Below are 19,085 nucleotides of genomic sequence, written 5' to 3' on the forward strand. Positions count from 1 at the left end.
GTACTCCTATCAGGAGCCCTCAGCCCTGATGCAAATGGTAAGGAGTCCCTTTGGAGGAGTCCCTTTGGAGGAGTCCCTTTGGAGGAGGTATGCAGATATCAAAGTGCCTTGATTAGAAGATATCAGTCTGGAGGAAGCGGCCACCCTAGGCAGGCTGCATTTACATGCAGACCGCCATGAGTAATGCCAAAATGTTATGCTGAGCCTTCACAATTGAAAGAAATAAAACCCATTGCAGAAAACGGCTGGGCCAAACAGGCTGGGAACATAAAAACTAGATGATGCTGGATGTTCCACTGCCAATAAATGACTTGCTGCAGATTTTAAGATGCTCACGGTAAGCAATTTCAGTACAAGAGTGGATCCTCTACAACTGTGCAAGACTGAAGGTAAGGCTGGAGTTCAACATTAATATTAAATAATTTGAAATTTAAGTCATAGCTTCCACATGAGTCCTGGTCAAAGCCTGATGTTTTTCTGTTGCACTACAATATTAACTATTAGGAAAACATGTATGAAAAAGTACTGAGCCTGCCAATGCTGAACCCCCTATTTAAAAATACTTGTTGTCTGATTATTATGTGGATCCAAAGGTTTCAATACTTTCCGAGTCACTTACCCTGCTGGTTATGGAGATCAAGACACTTGACACAAGACTGACTTCACTATCTGCATGCTTGTCCAGGGCTTGTGATTCAGAATAGTGAGGACAGAGATAACCAGGCATCAAACGTTATTAAAAGGAAGTGGACTATGACTGTGAATTCTTTCTTAATACGGGTTTGTAACTATTTATACATCAGACACATTCCACGTTAGCAGTTTGTGGACGATAGTAATGCCAATGAACCATAAAACTGTTGGTGTTATCTTGCAGCTTATCCCTTTAGAGTGATATAAGATAATATGTGAACATTTGATCTCTATCTGGCCTGGAACTGTGAAACACAAGAAGCTGGCAGAGACTTTGCTTCCTTGTAGCTGTACCTTCGTCACAGTCTTTCCCTGTCTCCTGATCACATGTATTCGGATCCTCTGCACAACTGCAGACCTACTTCATTCAGAAGAAAATTGGATCAAACTTTACAAACTCCCAGGTCAGTGTCTCGGAGAGTGACAATGGCTACCAGTGACAGCACTACTCCTCGAGTCACCTTCTTAAACGTAGAAAAACAAGATGACAGAGACAACACACCCAAAAACTTGGGGAAACTCACAGTGAAATACAATCGCAAGGAACTGCAGCGCAGGATTAAACTAGAAGAGTGGATTGACGCTCAAATACAAGAACTTTACCAGACCAAGGTGAGGTTATAGCGCATGATGTTTTTTCTTTACTGCAAAAGTAGCCCACATAGAATCTTGCAGTTCAATAGCAAAATCTATATAGAATTCTTTGCAGATTGCAGTAACTGTACCAATACTATAATTGTGTCTTATTATGCGATATTTTCAAATATGATAAAAATGCTTGTCAGTTTTTATCAAAATGAGAAAAGTCCAGCATTTTTTCCCTTGCAATGTTGTTATGAATATAAACTGCAGCACTAATAAGTGTAAAGAAAACATAACAATAATGATCTACTATAATAAATAACCCACAGTCTTTGAAATTAATGGGTCAACATAACAAAAATATCATTGTTAAATTTATGTAATGCATAAGCCCTGGTTCACACTGGTGCGGCTTTGAAACTGCGTTACTTCAGCGTGATTTCAGAGCCGCAGATAAGTGTGATTTGCATCATCAATTTCATTGCGGCTTGAGACTTCATTTAACAGAAGTCAATGCAAGTTGCAATGAAATCAGGAAAAAGTAGTGCAGGAAACTTTTTCAAAATTGCTGCGTCAGGAGTCGGGGAGATATGAATGGTTCCATTGCTGGCAATGGGGTGTGGCTTGTCGTGTGATTTGGAACTTTACACTCACCGCATGGACGTGCTGCTAAAGAATATATATAATACAGTAGCAAAACAAGTTACATAGTTACATAGTTAGTGAGGTTGAAAAAAGACATCAGTCCATCCAGTTCAACCTATGATGTGTGTGTGTGTTTGCCGTTAACCGTACATTGTATACCCCTGTATGTTGTGGTCTTTAAGGTGTCCATCTAATAGTTTTTTGAAACTATCGATGCTCCCTGCTGATACGACTGTTTGCGGAAGAGAATTCCAAGTTCAATCTGTGATCCCTGGATCCATCCACTCAAAAGGTTTGGCAGTGTTAAAATCCTCTCTCACGAGGGGGGGGGGGGAGGCAGTATAAACACTCATATGACACCAACAGTCATATAGTGTAGTATTTATTTTAAACATTGTGGTACAAACCGCACGTCCCCAAGGGCCTCTAATACAAGAACTTTATCAGATCAAGATAAGGTTAAAGCGCATGATGTTTTTTCTTTACTTCTAAAATAGCCCACCTAGAATCTTGTGGTTCAATAGCCAAATTCTATATATGGAAACTCTACTGGATAAAAAGAAATTACATTTAAAAAAAAATTAAGTTAAAAACATAAGGTCCACCTTCGGGATTTTTCACACTGGTGGCCAGAGGGGAGAAAAAACAGGCACAGACACAAATTTGTGCATGTAAAATAATATCCAACCTTAGGTTTAACAAGTAAAAGTAAATATCTTTCTGAATACAGTAAATACGCTATTTTTAAGGAAATACTGTATGATGGAAATAGACGTAGTTGTATCCTATCCAGTGCTTTATTTCATTGTCAATAATTTGCTGCCATATACATTGGTTTATTGTGATATTCACAGATGAGCTCTTGTGTTAAAATATAGATATATAAGATAAAATTAAAAAGCAAAACTAATTTAAAATGGGCCTTCTGACCTCTTATATTACACATTTAAATTTTAGACTTCCATAAATAGAGGGTAAGGTCAAAAAAATGTGCCTCCATTGTTAGTTCCAATAAGCACAAAAAATAAATCAGAGTTAAAATAACACTCACCTTAGTAAACCAGATACAAAAGAATCAATTTTAAATAGAATGATATTAAGGCAGCATTAAATATAAAAAATGAAGGGACAGCTCTTACAGTGTCTTAAAAAGTATTAAGACCCCTTGAATTTTTCCACATTTTGTCATGTTATAACCAAAAACCTAAATGTATTTTATTGGGATTTTATGTGATGGACCAACACAAAGTGGCACATAATTGTGAAGTGGAAGGAAAATGATGAATGATTTTTAACTTTTTTTAAATAAATATGAAAAGTGTGGCATGCATTTATATTCAGCCCCCCTGAGTCAATACTTTGCAGATCTACCATTCGCTGAAATTACAGCTTTTGGGTAGGTCTCTACTAGCTTTGCACATCTAGAGAGTGAAATTTTTGCCTATTCTTCTAAGCAAAATAGCTGAAGCTCTATCCGATTGGATGGAGACCGTCTGTGAACAGCAGTTTTCAGGTCTTGCCACAGATTCTCAACTGGATTTAGGTCTGGACATTGACTGGGCCATTCTAACACATGAATATGATTTGATTTAAACCATTCCATTGTAGCTCTGGCTGTATGTTTAGAGTCGCTGTCCTGCTGGAAGGTGAACCTCCTCCCCTGTCTGAAGTCTTTTGCAGACTCTAACAGGTTTTCTTCTAAGATTTCCCTGTATTTGGCTTCATTCATCTTCCCATCAACTCTGACCAGCTTCCCTGGTCCTGCTAAAGAAAATGCATCCCCACAACATGATGCTGCCATAGACCATATTTCACGTTGGGGATGGTGTGTTCAGGGTGATGTGCAGTGTTAATTTTCCACCACACATAGTGTTTTGTTTTTAGGCCAAAAAGTTCTATTTTGGTCTCATCGGCCCAGAACACCGTCTTCTACGTGTTTGCTGTGTCCCCTAAATGGCATTTCACAAACTGCAAACAAGAATTCTTATGGCTTTCTTTCAACAATGACTTTCTTTTTGCCACTCTTCCATAAAGGGCAGATTTGTGGACTGCACGACTAATAGTTGTCCTGTTGACAGATTCTCCCACCTGAGCTGTGGATCTCTGCAGCTCCTCTTGTCTTACCATGGGCCTCTTGGCTGCTTCCCTGAATAATGCTTTCCTTCCCAGTCTGTCAGTTTAGGTGAACGGCCATGTCTTTATAGGTTTGCAGTTGTGCCATCCTCTTTCAATTTTCGGATGATGTATTGAACAGTGCTCTGTGGGATGATCAAAGCTTGGGATATTTTTTAACCTAACCCTGCTTTAAACTTTTCCACAACTTTATCCCTGACCTGTCTGGTGTGTTCCTTGGCCTTTGTGATGCTGTTTGTTCACCAAGGTTCTCTAACAAACCTCTGAGGGCTTCACAGAACAGTTGCATTTATACTGAGATTAAATTACACACAGATGGACTCTATTTACTAATTAGGTGACTTCTGAAGGCAATTGATTCCACTGGATTTTAGTTAGGGGTATCAGAGGAAATGCAAATGCATGCCACACTTTTCAGATGTATTTGTAAAAAAATGTTGAAAACCATTCATCATTTTCCTACCATTTTACAATTATGTGCCACTTTGTGTTGGTCTTTCACATATAATCCCAATAAAATACATTTACGTTTTTAGTTGTAATATGACAAAATGTGGAAAATTTCAAGCAGTATGAATACTTTTTCAGGGCAATGTATATCGGCTATTTTACCTAACAGAAAGTGATGAATCCAGAGAGAATCCAAGAGCAATCTGATAATCATAAAAATGTCACAAGATATGATTATACAATACTAGAAAGACAAGGCTGTTCAGTTACTGAAAACTAGGATGTAAACTAAGGGCAAATAAATATATTTTGCTTGTGGGTCATAGTTGGAAGATTGAAGGTTTAAATAGGTGACTATCTAGATTTGCAAAATAAGCTCATACACATATTAAGAAAAAGAGGATTGAGAAACATTTTATAAATAAGATGGTTTGTTTTGTTAGACAGCTTCGTTTCCCAGCAGGGTATGCTTAGAGAAATGACTGCATGCAGTACTTTTTTTAAGCGCAGTGCGGGGCAATCCTCTGCCTCGCACTGCGCTCCTAGTAATTGAACATTATGAGATGTGTGTGTGACATCTCAATAAAGTTTGTTAAAAAAATTAAAAAAGGAAACTGTCAGATCGCGCTGCAATGCAGCCGCTGGCGTGAACCCACCCTGATGGTAATTTGTTCTATTCTGGCACACCCTCGATTTGCAAATATCATGCTTTTGACAAGGCATGTTCCCCATCCTACAAATATCATCATTATGAAATTTATATGAATAAGACAAGGCTTGCTTCTCATTGTACAAATATCATCCTTATGAAAATTATAAATAGGACAAGGCATGATTCTCATCCTGCAAATATCATCCTTATAAAAGTTACAGTATATGAATAGGATAATGTGGGTTCTCCATCCTTCAAATATCATCCTTATGAAAGTTATATGAATAGGATAATGTGGGTTCTCCATTATTCAAATATCATCCTTATGAAAGTTAATTGAATAGGACAAGGCATGCTCCCCATCCTACAAATATAATCCTAATAATAGTTAATTGAATAGAACAAGGCATGCTCCTCATCCTATAGATATAACCCTAAAAAAAGTTAATTGAATAGGAGAAGGCATGCTCCTTATCCTAAAAATATAACCCTAAAAAAAGTTAATTGAATAGGACAAGCCATGATCCTCATCCTACAAATATAACCCTAAAAAAAGTTAATTGAATAGGACAAGGCATGCTCCTCATCCTACAAATATAACCCTAATAAAAGTTAATTGAATAGGACAAGGCATGCTCCCCATCCTACATATATAACCCTAAAACAAATTAATTGAATAGGACATGGCATGCTCCCCATCCTACAAATATATCCCTAATAAAAGTTAATTGAATAGGACAAGGCATGCTCCTTATCCTACATATATAACCCTAAAAAAAAGTTAATTGAATAGGACAAGGCATGCTCCTTATCCTACAAATATAACCCTAATAAAAGTTAATTGAATAGGACAAGGCATGCTCCTTATCCTACAAATATAACCCTAATAAAAGTTATTGGATAGGACAAAGCATGCTCCCCATCCTACATATATAACCCTAATATAAGTTAATTGAATAGGACAAGACATGCCCCCCTTTCTACATATATATAACCCTAAAAACAGTTAATTGAATAGGACAAGGCATGCTCCTCATCCTACAAATTTAACCCTAATAAAAGTTAATTGAATAGGACAAGGCATGCTCCCCATCCTACATATATAACCCTAAAACAAGTTAATTGAATAGGACAAGGCATGCTCCTCATCCTACAAATATAACCCTAATAAAAGTTAATTGAATACGACAAGGCATGCTCCTCATCCTACAAATATAACCCTAATAAAAGTCCATTGAATAGGACAAGGCATGCTCCCCACCCTACAAATATAACTCTAATAAATGTTCATTGATTAGGACAAGGTGTGCTCTCCATCCTACAAATATAACCCTAATAAAAGTTAATTTATTAAGACAAGGCATGCTCCCCATCCTACAAATATCCTTATGAAATGTATATGAAAAGGACAAGGCACGCTCCTTTTAAAAGTTTTATGAATAGGGCAACACATGCTCGCCATCCTGACCATGTGAGAGTGCTTGGCATCTGTTGATAGTGGTATCTCAGGCACTGAGCACCTTATTGTAGAATGGGAAAGTATGTACATGTTTGCGCAGTGTTGTGTTAATGATCAAATTTTCCCCAGCAGGGGAAATAAATTCTTTCCTGATCTTCCAAGAGGCAATTGAAGAATCCCTGGGTCAACCATCCCTGGTGTTATTTTCTATAATTGTTAGTATCCAGTTATATTTTGTGCATTTAGGAATGCATCCAGCTCTTTTTAAAAAGCAATCTACTGAAATGGCCAGAACTAGTTCTTGAGGAAGTCTATCCCACATTTTCTCTTACTGTGAAGAAGCCTTTCTGTGTGAGGTGGTTGAATGTTTTTTACTCTGAATGTAAAGATTGCCCCCTTGTCCTTGGTAATGATCCAAAAGTAAATAATTGAACACCCATTTCATTATATGGATCACTTATGTATTTATCCATGGTAATCATATTCCTCCCTTAATCGCCTCTTTTCCAGAGAGAATACATTCAGTTCAACTAACCTTTCCTCATAGCTGAGCTCCTCCATGTGTCTTATTTGGTTTCCCTTCTCTGTACTCTTTCCAGTTCTTTCTTCAATATTCTCCTTGTGAATTGGTGAATTGGTGTCATCCTCAAACACTGAAATTATACTTTTAATTCCAAACTCTATATTTACATTTTTAAAATAGTTTAAAAGTAAGAGTCCCAGCACTGAACCTTGGGGTACACCACTTATAACCTCAGACCATTCGGAGCATGAATCAATAATTACTACTCTCTGAATACTGCCTTTTATACAATTTTCTATTCAATTAGAAACTGTAGATTCTAAGCCTCTAGACTTCAGCTGACACATGTGACTGGGAAACTGTAAAATGCCTTTGCAAAATCCAAGTATACTGCGACGTACCTGGTAGAAGAGCCCGATATAATGAGGAAGGTCTCTCTTACACCACCGATAGAGTAGATAGGTAGTGCAGGAGTGCAAAGTGGCACAAGTGCCTGATGGTCTTGCTTGCCGCCAGGCTGGACAAGATCTCCTGTCCTAGCCTTAGGTAAATATAAATTTGTATTGCAAAGTTTCGTCAATATTCAACAGTTGCTGGAAAAAAACCATCAGCTGCTGAGTGTTGCCAAGTACATGCAATACAGAGTTTTGAGTCCACACCAATAGATAGTGTATATTTTAAGACCTGATGAAAGGTACGATGTGTTGTCCTCAAAATACGTAGACTGCATTTTCCCATTGGGGACACTATAAAACCTGAGAGAGGTTCTAATCTTTCCCCACTCTCATACAATGTGAAAGGGTCATTGTTGTATGCTGTATGTCTATGAAATCTCCTATTTCAATATCTTTTATTAGTCTTAACCATGCCTTTATTTGAAAACAGAATGGGCACTAATTGTAATTTTTGCTCTGGTTGTTGGTTTATCCTGACATTCAAAATCAATGTTTAGTTCTAAAATGATATGTTATTCTATTCCAATATTTTGTATTTCTTACAACAGGAGGGGCTGAGGGATGAAGCTGCAGAGCCAGAAATTGATATTGATGATCTTTTGGATCTTTCAATAGAGGAGCAAAATTGTAACCTACAGGTACTGAGTTTCTACTTGTAAAATAAGTTATAAGTGCTGCGTTCCCAAATGCTAATGTGCTAGTATCCCTTTAAATATGTTTGCAAAGCAATTTTCAGAATCAGCATATTATATTAAACCAAATAAAATGTTAACAAAACAAAACAAACAATGCATCGGTCCAAAAAGTGTCCTCTGCTATGAATTCTCTTGCATATGCTCAATCTTTCAATCTTTCAAAAAAACAAGCTTGTGTTCACATTTCCAAATGACTGCTTCCTTAATTAGTGTTTACCACTATGTACTCCAATCATCCACATACATTAGTGATAATCTGCTCATCCGATGTGCCGTCACCTGGGGGATAAGACCATCCAATGGTCTATATGCTCTTTTGTCCCTCTCTAGGGATCTGTTTTATGCTGTTTGATCTTACACTTATCTCCATACCCCAAATCATAAAGAGAAAAGGCTGAACATAGTGCTTTATCTTTAAAAACAACCAGTTTATTAAATACTAAGTATAAAAATACTCACATTTTCCTAGTGCTTATAGTACACCAAACTGTAAAAGCATTCAGTCTTCACAGTGCGGGTATAAGATAATCAGAAAATTTTACCACAATGTGCTCTCAATGCTTGCCTCAGCGTGACGACAGATTGAACCCTCCCTTATGCGTTACGCCACAAGGTCACATGGCTTCCTCAGGGGAATATACCTGCCATCACACCATGCTAACTTATATGTAGCCCGACTGGGTGCCATTTTCCTGAAGCTTAGATTCCACAACAGCATAAGGTGCCATCTTGCCTTAGTCCCCTGACCTCTAGTAGCCAGTGTTAGCACCATTTTTCTCATGGATCCAGAGCTCTGTATACTGCTCTATATACAACACATGGTAAGATCCGATGTACAATCCCTTCATGATCTCATCGGTGTTGCATATATGTGTCCCCAAGAGATACCCTGCCATTGTGTCAATCCAAAAATAGCACACAATATACAATGAACAATATTCCATCAATTTTGTGATTAACCATGTGTAGTTCGTTTTCGATGTGATAGAAATCATGCTATTACATACTACCGCTTTTGCTTATACAGATAAAGTGCAAAAACACAAATAAACAACAGAATAATAAAATATTTTAAAATAATAAGTCAAATAGAGTCTACTTTTATATACAATTATAATATGTAAAGAAGAGTGTGATTATAACAGGTGACTCGAAGTGAAATATAAGTAATAGAATAAAATATAATATCACTATGTGAGATAATGTGTACAAATAAAAGAAAATAATCATAGAGTATCCATTAAAACATAGGGACAACTTATTCTAGTTATTCTTTTACTTATATTTCACTTCGAGCCACTACTTCACACTCTTCTTTACACTTGAAGACTGCTTTTACACTTCTATTTGATTTATATTGCTTTCTACATCTGTGATATTTATTGGGCTTTATCACTTATCAGATCCTGATATCATTTTTTTAGCGCAGCCCCATATCCCCTCTTTTTCAAGTATAATATGCGATTTTTAAAATTTTGACTTGTTAAAAAAAGGCGATTAAAAAAAAAATGTGACTTAGAAAGCATGCCAGATTAAATTCTTTGTTGAGGCCTTTTGGCGCCAGTGCGCTGAGCTCATGAATGCACTTAGATTCTTTTTTGCTCAGCTCCCAAATTTTTTCTCACTCCTCCAATGACTTTTATGTGTTTCTTTGCCCCAAAATTGCATGTCCTTCATACTATACTACTGTAAACAGGTAATTTATCCAAATCTTCTGTAACAAGTTTTTTAAACATATTAATATACCTATTGTATGAAATGCTGGGGTTAAAAAATGGACTTGTTTCTAAATGGTGTGTGTTTGTGCACATTTGGCACTCATGGGGGTAGTTCAGAGGTAATAGGATTCTGAGCATCTTCTGTACACCTACATTTGTTTTTAACATATTAAGGCCTTCCTTGGTGGAAAAGTACTTTCAATTCTTATTGGGTTGAATTGATACCACTGAGGTTAAAGGTACCCTCCCCTCTTCTTCTTTTTCTGTTGTATTCTCTTGCCTTCTCTTCTCCTACTCTTTCTACTCGTCCCCCTTCTTGGGTGTATTGATTCCACCTCTCCTCTAAAATAGGATCTTGGAAATTGGGGTATTGTTCCTCATATTGTAAAGGTGAGTATCTATTTTGTGTATAGACTGGATCTTGTCTAAACAATGGTTTCCTGAATCAAAGTCTCTGAGGTTTTGGTTGTTGCTCATATCCAGAATAATCATGGGATCTATAGAGTTGATATTGGTGTTTGTTCTGGTATGTATATCCTTGGTTCCTATTCTGGTTGTGATATTGATTTCTTTCACGGTTCCTATTAGGGACTGGACCCCCATCTGCCCCGATAGGGAGGTCTATTTCCATTCTGTGGTGATGTGTTTTGTGGTCCTTGGTGTGGGTATCCTCTTTTCCCCTAATATACTGTATATATTGTGGTGTTCTCGGTGTATCCCATTGTCTATCATTTCGTCTCTCATAACTGTAGTCCCTTGGTGTATAATGTACTGGGGTTCTAGTCCTGTTGGGGGTTTCTATATGTACCTCCCTTTCTGGTGTAGCATTTGTAGATCCTAGCTTGTTGATATTTTGCTTAGCCATTAAATACTTGTTTATTCTGGTAATCTTGCATTACCCTCATTTATTTCTTTATTTTTTTTGTTTTTATTTTCCTGATCTTTCTTTTTTTGGTCGACTATGGTGAGGCCTGCTCTGAGTGGAACCTGTCCTGTTAAACTGCTGTATGGTCTTGGCCATCGTGCTGCAGCTCAGTTTCAGGGTCTTGGCAGTCTTCTTTTAGCCTAGGCCATCTTTATGTAGAGCAATTATTCTTTTTTCAGATCCTCAGAGAGATCTTTGCCATGAGGTGCCATGTTGAACTTCCAGTGACCATTATGAGAGAGTGAGAGTGATAATACCAAATTTAACACACCTGCACCCATTCCCATCTGAGACCTTGTAACACTAACGAGTCACATGACACCGGGGAGGGAAAATGGCTAATTAAGCCCAATTTGGACATTTTCACTTAGGGTGTACTCACTTTTTTTGCCAGCGGTTTACACATTAATGGCTGTGTGTTGAGTTATTCTGAGGGGACAGCAAATTTACACAGTTATACACTTACTACTTTACATTGTGGCAAAGTGTCATTTCTTCAGTGTTGTCACATGAAAAGAAGAGGACCAGTGGCAATCTGGGAAGCTCTGGTCAACTCCATGCCCAAGAGGTTTAGGGCAGTGCTGGAAAAAAATGGTGGCCACACAAAATAGTGACACTTTGGGCCCAATTTGGACCATTTAACTTAGTGGTGTACTCACTTTTGTTGCCAGCGGCTTAGACATTAATGGCTGTGTATATTGTGTGTGTGTGTGTGTGTGTGTGTGTGTGTGGGGGGGGGGGGGGGGTACTGCGCTTCAGAGATCTCTAAATATATGGTATGCTAATAAATTACATAAATAGTCTTCATGGTATATATGAACTGAAGGAATGTTATTGGTATAAAGCATACAATAACAAAATTATTATATAAATAATAAATTAATCACATAGATCTATCACTTGAAATAATTGTGCAAACGTGCATTCCTTATGTGCAAATGTGCAAATATTTAAAGTGCTTCAAAGGGGACACCCCGTGAAAAAATATAAAATGTATATACTTTTCCTATAAACAAAAATGTGAAAAAACTCCAAATACTGAATAAATAGTGTTATCAATCAATATATAAAGTGCAAATGTTTACATAAGTGCTAAATGAGTAAATTTTAACTCCCATGGGAATCCATAAATTGTGAAGTAAATAAATCACTGAAAATATGTGCTAAATTGTCCAATAAATACGTGAAATTCCTCTAAACAAAAATTATTTTTGTGTTGAAAAATAATGTCCAATCGATAAGTGTTGATTCTCAATCGATTGCTTCTTTATCTTGCTTAGTGAACTCCTTACACCTCAAAAAACAGTGACCCAGGTGCTCTTCAGTGCTGGCACTTCTATATGCTCTAACTGGTCACCTTAGATCAATATCAAACGCGCCTATGTTATATATGCCTGGATCCTGTGTCTCCTCCACTCCTCACTCTCCTCTGGGTGGTCAGGTGGGGTTCCTTCCCTCTAATCGATCTGGGGTTTGTTATTCCTTCCTCCTTATAGCGACCTTTGTAGCTCGTTAGAATAAAGGGGCCATCATAGTGCAGTAAATTAAAACTCTTTATTAAAAACAATGTAGTCACTCACATTTAAAACTGCCAGGATCTGTTTGTGTATCTGCCGCGGGACTCATTCTGTTTGTCCCGTAACGTCACTTCCGGTTTGTCTCTGGTGTACGCCCTACGCGTTACGTCACGGTACCACGTGACTTCCTCAGGGGATCAGATCGATTAAAGAGCGGGAAGGAACCCCACCTGACCACCCAGAGGAAAGTGAGAAGTGGAGGATCCAGGCATATATAACATAGGGGCATTTGATATTGATCTAAGGTGAGCGGTTAGAGCAAATAGAAGTGCCAGCACTGAAGAGCACCTGGGTCACTGTTTTTTGAGGTGTAAGGAGTGCACTAAGCAAGATAAAGAAGCAATCGATTGAGAATCAACACTTATCGATTGGACATTATTTTTCAACACAAAAATAATTTTTGTTTAGAGGAATTTCACGTATATATTGGACAATTTAGCACATATTTTCAGTGATTTATTTACTTCACAATTTATGGATTCACATGGGAGTTAAAATTTACTCATTTAGCACTTATGTAAACATTTGCACTTTATATATTGATTGATAACACTATTTATTCAGTATTTGGAGTTTTTTCACGTTTTTGTTTATCGGAAAAGTATATACATTTTATATTTTTCCACGGGGTGTCCCCTTTGAAAAACTTTAAATATTTGCACATTTGCACTTAAGGAATGCATGTTTGCACAATTATTTCAAATGATAGATCTATGTGATCAATTTATATGATAATTTTGTTATTGTATGCTTTATACCAACAACATTCCTTCAGTTCATATATACCATGAAGAATATTTATGTAATATATTAGCAAACCATATATTTAGAGATCTCTGAAGTGCAGTACTCCCCCCCCCCCCCCACACACAATATATACTTTGACTAACTGTATAAGGTAACAGATTTCTGTACTTGGTGCATCAGGGAGACATTTTATATAAATCAATCCGTGACAGCGCAAGACTCATATCTTTATAAAACCTATTAATGGCTGTGTTTTATTTTGAGGGGACAGCAAATTGACACTTTTATACAAGCTGTACACTCACTACTTTACATTGTAGCAAAGTGTCATTTCTTCAGTGTTGTCACATGAAAAGATATAATAAATATTTACAAAAATGTGAGAGGTGTACTCACTTTTGTGAGATCCTGTTGATCTGGCAAAATAATGCTGTGTGCCGTTATCCCTTAACCACTTGCCGACCGCCGCACGACTATATACGGCGGCGGTCAGCCCCTCACAGGCAGAGTGACGTATCGGTACGTCACTAGCCTGGGAGGGTCTGGGGAGCGAGCGCGCGCCGCCGGCGGCGCGCTCCCACGTGGTCACGCACCCCCCCGCGCGTGTGACCAGCGGACCCGATGTCCGCCGGTCACTCTGCGATCGTCGGGGGAGAGGGAGAAAGGCAGGCAGCTTGTGTAAACAAGCTGCCTGTCAGTTCTCCCTGTGTAGAGACACTGATCATACGGATCTACTATGTAGAACCGTTGATCAGTGTAACTACACCTCAAGCCACAGCCAATCACAGTTAGAATCACGCCCCTAGGGACACACACAGCCCCTCCCTCTCAAATAAAGTTAACCCCTTCACTGCCAGTGTATTTTTACAGTAACAGTGCATATATATAGCACTGATTACTGTAGAAATTTCACTGGTAACCCCAAAAGTGTCAAAAATGTCAGTCAAGGGTCCGATCTGTCCGCCGCAATGTCGCAGTACCGCAAAAAAAATCGCAGATCGCCGCCGTTACGCGTTAAAAAAAAAAAACAACAAAAATGACAAAAATCTTTCCCTTTGTTAGTAAACGCGATAACTTTTGCGCAAACCAATCAAAATACGCTTTTTGCGATTTTTTTTACCAAACATATGTAGCATAAAACAAATTGGCCGAAAATGTTAAAAAATTTTGATTTTTACTTTTTTTTTTTTGGGGAATTTCATATAAAAATGTGAAAAATATTGTTATTTTTGCAAAATTGACGCTCTTTTTTTGTTTATAGCGCGTGATCAAAAAATCACACAGGTGATCAAATACCACCAAAAGAAAGCTCTGTTTGTGGGAAAAAAAGGACGTCAAATTCGTTTAGGTACAGCGTCGCACGACCGCGCAATTGTCCGTTAAAGTCACGCAGTGCCGAATCGCAAAATACCCCCTGGTCAGGAAGGGGGTAAAATCTTCCGGGGCTTAAGTGGTTAAATACATACATAGAACAGATACCCTCTTGGGAATGGGATTATAAAGGCACAAACTAAAGAGGACTAACAGTAAAAGAGTTTGGTCATTTTATCGGTACAAAAAGTTAAAAAGCATCCTAGAATACATATTGTTCACAGCTATTGATATATGCTGTATATACATAATACAGAAATGAAATACATAATACAGAAATGGGCCCCTGTGGCGTTCGCCTCCCTCTGTTAGCAGAATTGTTCACGATGGTGGCATCAGCAAATATCCATGCAGCGGTTGATATTCTTTCATATATCTCCATTGTTAGGTCAGTCTTTTATCATTATGGACAATATGTATTCTAGAATGTCTATTCTAGTATGCTTTTTAACTTTTTTGTACCAATAAATGACCAAAACATTTTATTGCTAATACTCTTTAGTTTGTGCCTTTATAGTAATTATTTACCAAAATAATTGGGAGCAAAGAAACTAACGCGACCAACATATTCTTTTAACCATAAGTATATAGATGCGCGTCACTATGGAAGCAATACAAGCTTTATATAGGACAAGATTGTTAATAGTACAAACATCCAGTGAACAAACAGGTATTATCAGCAAAGGGCCCAACAAGAGTCCTGGTGGATTTGTGCACATGTACCTGTACCTAATTTAGATACACGCACGAGAAGCTATGGGCAACTGCAGTTAAACTATTAGAACATAGAAATATTTGCCTAATAGTCTCTGCTTCTGGTGTGGGTGAATAACAGCAGCACCTGTGTGTATAAGGTCATGTGGCTCAGGTCTCTGTGTCTACTTCGTAATTCTGTGGCAAATATTAAGCAGAAGCTATTTACAAATACAGACAGTGGAGGGCAGCAAAATCCTTATATGTGTGTAGTAGAAACCACAGATAAAATGCTCACCTATTAAGGGAAGTTCCGCTTGTTTGGCTCCCCCCCCCCTCTCCTCTTTAAGTTTTGGTATTTTGTTTGGGGGGGAGCAGGTATTTAGTTTTGATACTTTCCACTTCTGTTCAGGTCACTGCTGCAATCTGTGCAGAAATTCTGCCCCTTTTCCTTCCTCAGCAGCCTTCTGGGACATGTCACAGGTCCTAGAAAGCTGCAGAACCACTCACAAAGTGCAGAGCTGCTCACACATGCACAGAAGAAAAGCCAGCTGTAAAGCTGCAAGTAGTCACAGCCGGCTTCCCACAGTAAACATGCCAGTACCCGAAGATGGCCAAAGAGCCGGCTTGGGTGAGGACTGCACTGGATCCCTGGACAGAGAAGTGTCCTATCATTAAAAGTCAGCGTCTTTAGAATTTGTAGCTTCTGATTTTTAATGTTTTGTTTGGAGGGTAAAGAACTTCTTTAAAGTAGAACTAAGGGTAAAACCTTTTTTATTCAGCAGAGGCTTTCAGGAGAGGGTTATAACTTCCTGACAGTTTTTTTGCCATCTGTGTCCCATTGGGGAGATTTCCCTTTACTTTCCGTCCCATACCCAGAGCAAGAAGAGTAAATTCCATATAAGTGAGTGAAATCCCTAGTAGTCATAAGGTTTCCCAGAACTATTGTCCCTATAGATTTCCCTCTTCCTGTTCTGGTTGCAACCCAAAATTTTGGATTGTCATTCACTTTCACTCTTGGTGAACAGAACAGAGAGAGGGTGAATGACAGGTGTTCTAATCCTTCCTTTTAAATCTAAAACTCAAAAAAAAAAAAAAAAAAACTTTAGTTATACTTTTAAAATAAAATAACTTTATTCATAAAGAGAAGTGCAGTGACATGTTTTGCGCGCCCCTAATACGAATTACATTGCAAGTGATGCAGACTAGATATTAAATGGAGTTGATACATGAACCAATATGTATAATAAAAAGTATAAAAAGGTTCTGGAAGTATGACACAAAGATTATACTTTATATATTTGTTTTGCCAGGATATCCTTCAAGAATGTACCAGACCTACAGAAGTAAGTTACACTGATTTAAACATTTACATTTTCAAGTAAAACGTGTCTTTTGAATACTTTGCATCAAAAAAACCCTTTAGCCATCAGAAATGCATGAAAAGTGCGTAAACAAGGATTGTTGCTTGGACTGTCTTTCTTTCATTTTTCTTCAGTTTTCTGAAAAGGAATGTGCAGTGTTTTACATAGTTTTTCTTTATTTATTACACTCAAGAGTAAAATTTGTTGAAAATGTGTTTTATTTTTTTTTAAGTTAGGTAAATGTGAAGTATTGCCTATAAATTAATATTTACAGTTTCATAGGCAGTAGGTGGCAAGTGTAAGTCTGGTACTCCAGGCTTTTAGATTGTTTACTGCTATACTGTGAGTACAGAGCTGAATAGCAGGATCCCAGTTGAAAATACATACTTTAGTCTGCAGGTGCAGTCAACAAGTAAACCGTCTAATGCTGGGCTTTCCTATTAGACAACCCAGCGTTCAGTGCACAGATAAAACACTAAGGCAACCTGTTTTAAATGTTTATATGTAAAATAAGAATATTAATAAACACTAAAATAATATACAATATTCGTTTATAAACCTGAACAGAAATTAATGTAAAATGGATCAAAAATCACTATCATTTCCCTTTAAAAGAGCCATAGATTGCCTTAATGCTGCCTTAAGCAAAAACATACATCTAGCATATAAATATAGCTTGTGTGACAATACACAAATACACTGCTGGAGATGCCAAAATATTGTTCCTCTGAATTATAAAGTGGTACCTTTTTGCTCTTTTTTAATTAAAGCTCTATTACACGGTACCTCTTTTCTGGCCTGTGGGCCAGATATAGCCCTTTGCTTATCTTTATCCAGCACTTGGAGCACCATTGCTCCCACTGATACAAGGCACTCCACTGACACCAATGATGGAAGACTACTATTCTGCCACCAACAATGGGGCACCATTCCTCCCACTGACACCAATGATGGGGCACAATACTTTCCAACGACACCAACAAATGGGGCACTATTCCTCCCACTGACACCAAAACTAGGGCACTATTGCACCCACTGACAACAGGGATGGGGCACTATTCCTCCCGTCAATACCAATGATGGGACACTATTCCTCCTCCTACTAATCAATAAACCATTTCCCTGCTCCCACTGACAATCAAGCCTGAGGCATTTTTTTAGTCCCACTGATATTGGAGCATATTCTACTCCCACTGGCCTCAGTCAGTTTGGAGTTTGGAGACCCCTATTCTAGATAATATGATGGGCCCAATAATGGATAAAGCTCTATGTCATGCTACCCAGAATTAGGGAATCTGAGTGGAGTTGTTATTAAAGTTTAATGTGTGTGCTATGGTAGAGTATATTCATTTGTATGGATGTAATGAATGGATGTGACAAATCAGTCAGATTCACTATACAATAGATTCTCTAAGTACATTTATTGAATCAAATGGGCATGAAGTAAAGTTTGGTAACTCGCATTTTAAATTTTTATTTCAGGAATTCACAATGGAACTATTAGAGCGATTGAAAGGATTGCGAAAAATTTCAGCTTTGCAACGTAAATGATGATCCGGAGAAACATTCCTAAGACTCCATTCTTCAGAAACCCATTTTGATACTGCCAACACAAAGCAGTGATTGTGAATTCTTGGACTTATTTTCCACAGTTAGAGTTTTATTATGGCAATTCTACTTTAGGATGTGAAAAAAGAAATGAGAAGGACCTGAGTTTTTTTATGTGGATTACCCTTTTGTACTCCAGTGAGCCTGATGGCTATTTAACAGATAGTTCTTGGCAGTCCTTGGCAACCCTGCAAATCCAAATGATAGTAAAGGTGACTGCAGTTAAAGAAAGCTGACCAGTCCTGTTCTATTCCTCCAGTGTATCCACCATGATGTCTCTAATGACCACCTCCATGCTTCCAATAATCCAATGCTTATTGAAAAGAGCCTGTTTAACATGACATCATGAAGCCCTTTACATTAGTTCTGAACACATGCTTATCTTCAAGTGATGGAAAATACAATCGTGTATAATTTTCAATGTAGACAATACTAATTGACTGTTTTATACACAATTTCAAGTTATGATTAGTTAGTGTTTTTTCCCCCCAGCTCAGCACTGCCTGCCCTCTGGAAGTTTCAAATAAGTTAACAGCAGATACTGTATGGATTCTGGAAGAGAAGGAATTTGCTGTTGGATTGAACTTCATTATGTGTAGTGGCTTGTAGTGGCTATATGAAAATCTACAGAAGAAAGACATGGAAAAAGTATCCACACCCAAGTACAGAAAAGTAATTCATTGCAGTTTAGCAATCCTAGATGTAGCTGAATTAGTTTCATTTTTTCATGCATTTTTTTCACCTAGTAAACCTACTGGTAGCACACTTCCTTTCCTAGGGCAACAATCCTTACTC

General features: G+C 37.8%; 1 protein-coding gene across 1 annotated transcript; it reads left to right on the forward strand.

Annotated features, from left to right (window-relative positions):
• The first annotated feature begins 1,015 nt into the window (after positions 1 to 1,015).
• On the forward strand, positions 1,016 to 18,683 carry PPP1R14D (protein phosphatase 1 regulatory inhibitor subunit 14D). Its single transcript, XM_082274831.1, has 5 exons — positions 1,016 to 1,305; positions 8,141 to 8,230; positions 16,632 to 16,664; positions 18,165 to 18,420; positions 18,457 to 18,683. The coding sequence occupies exons 1-4, from the start codon at positions 1,021 to 1,023 to the stop codon at positions 18,231 to 18,233; spliced, it is 477 nt and encodes a 158-aa protein (XP_082130957.1). The 5' UTR covers positions 1,016 to 1,020; the 3' UTR covers positions 18,234 to 18,420; positions 18,457 to 18,683.
• Positions 18,684 to 19,085: the final 402 nt, after the last annotated feature.

Source organism: Pelophylax lessonae (assembly GCF_965119305.1).
Source record: "Pelophylax lessonae genome assembly, chromosome: 13".
Lineage (NCBI taxonomy): Eukaryota > Metazoa > Chordata > Amphibia > Anura > Ranidae > Pelophylax > Pelophylax lessonae.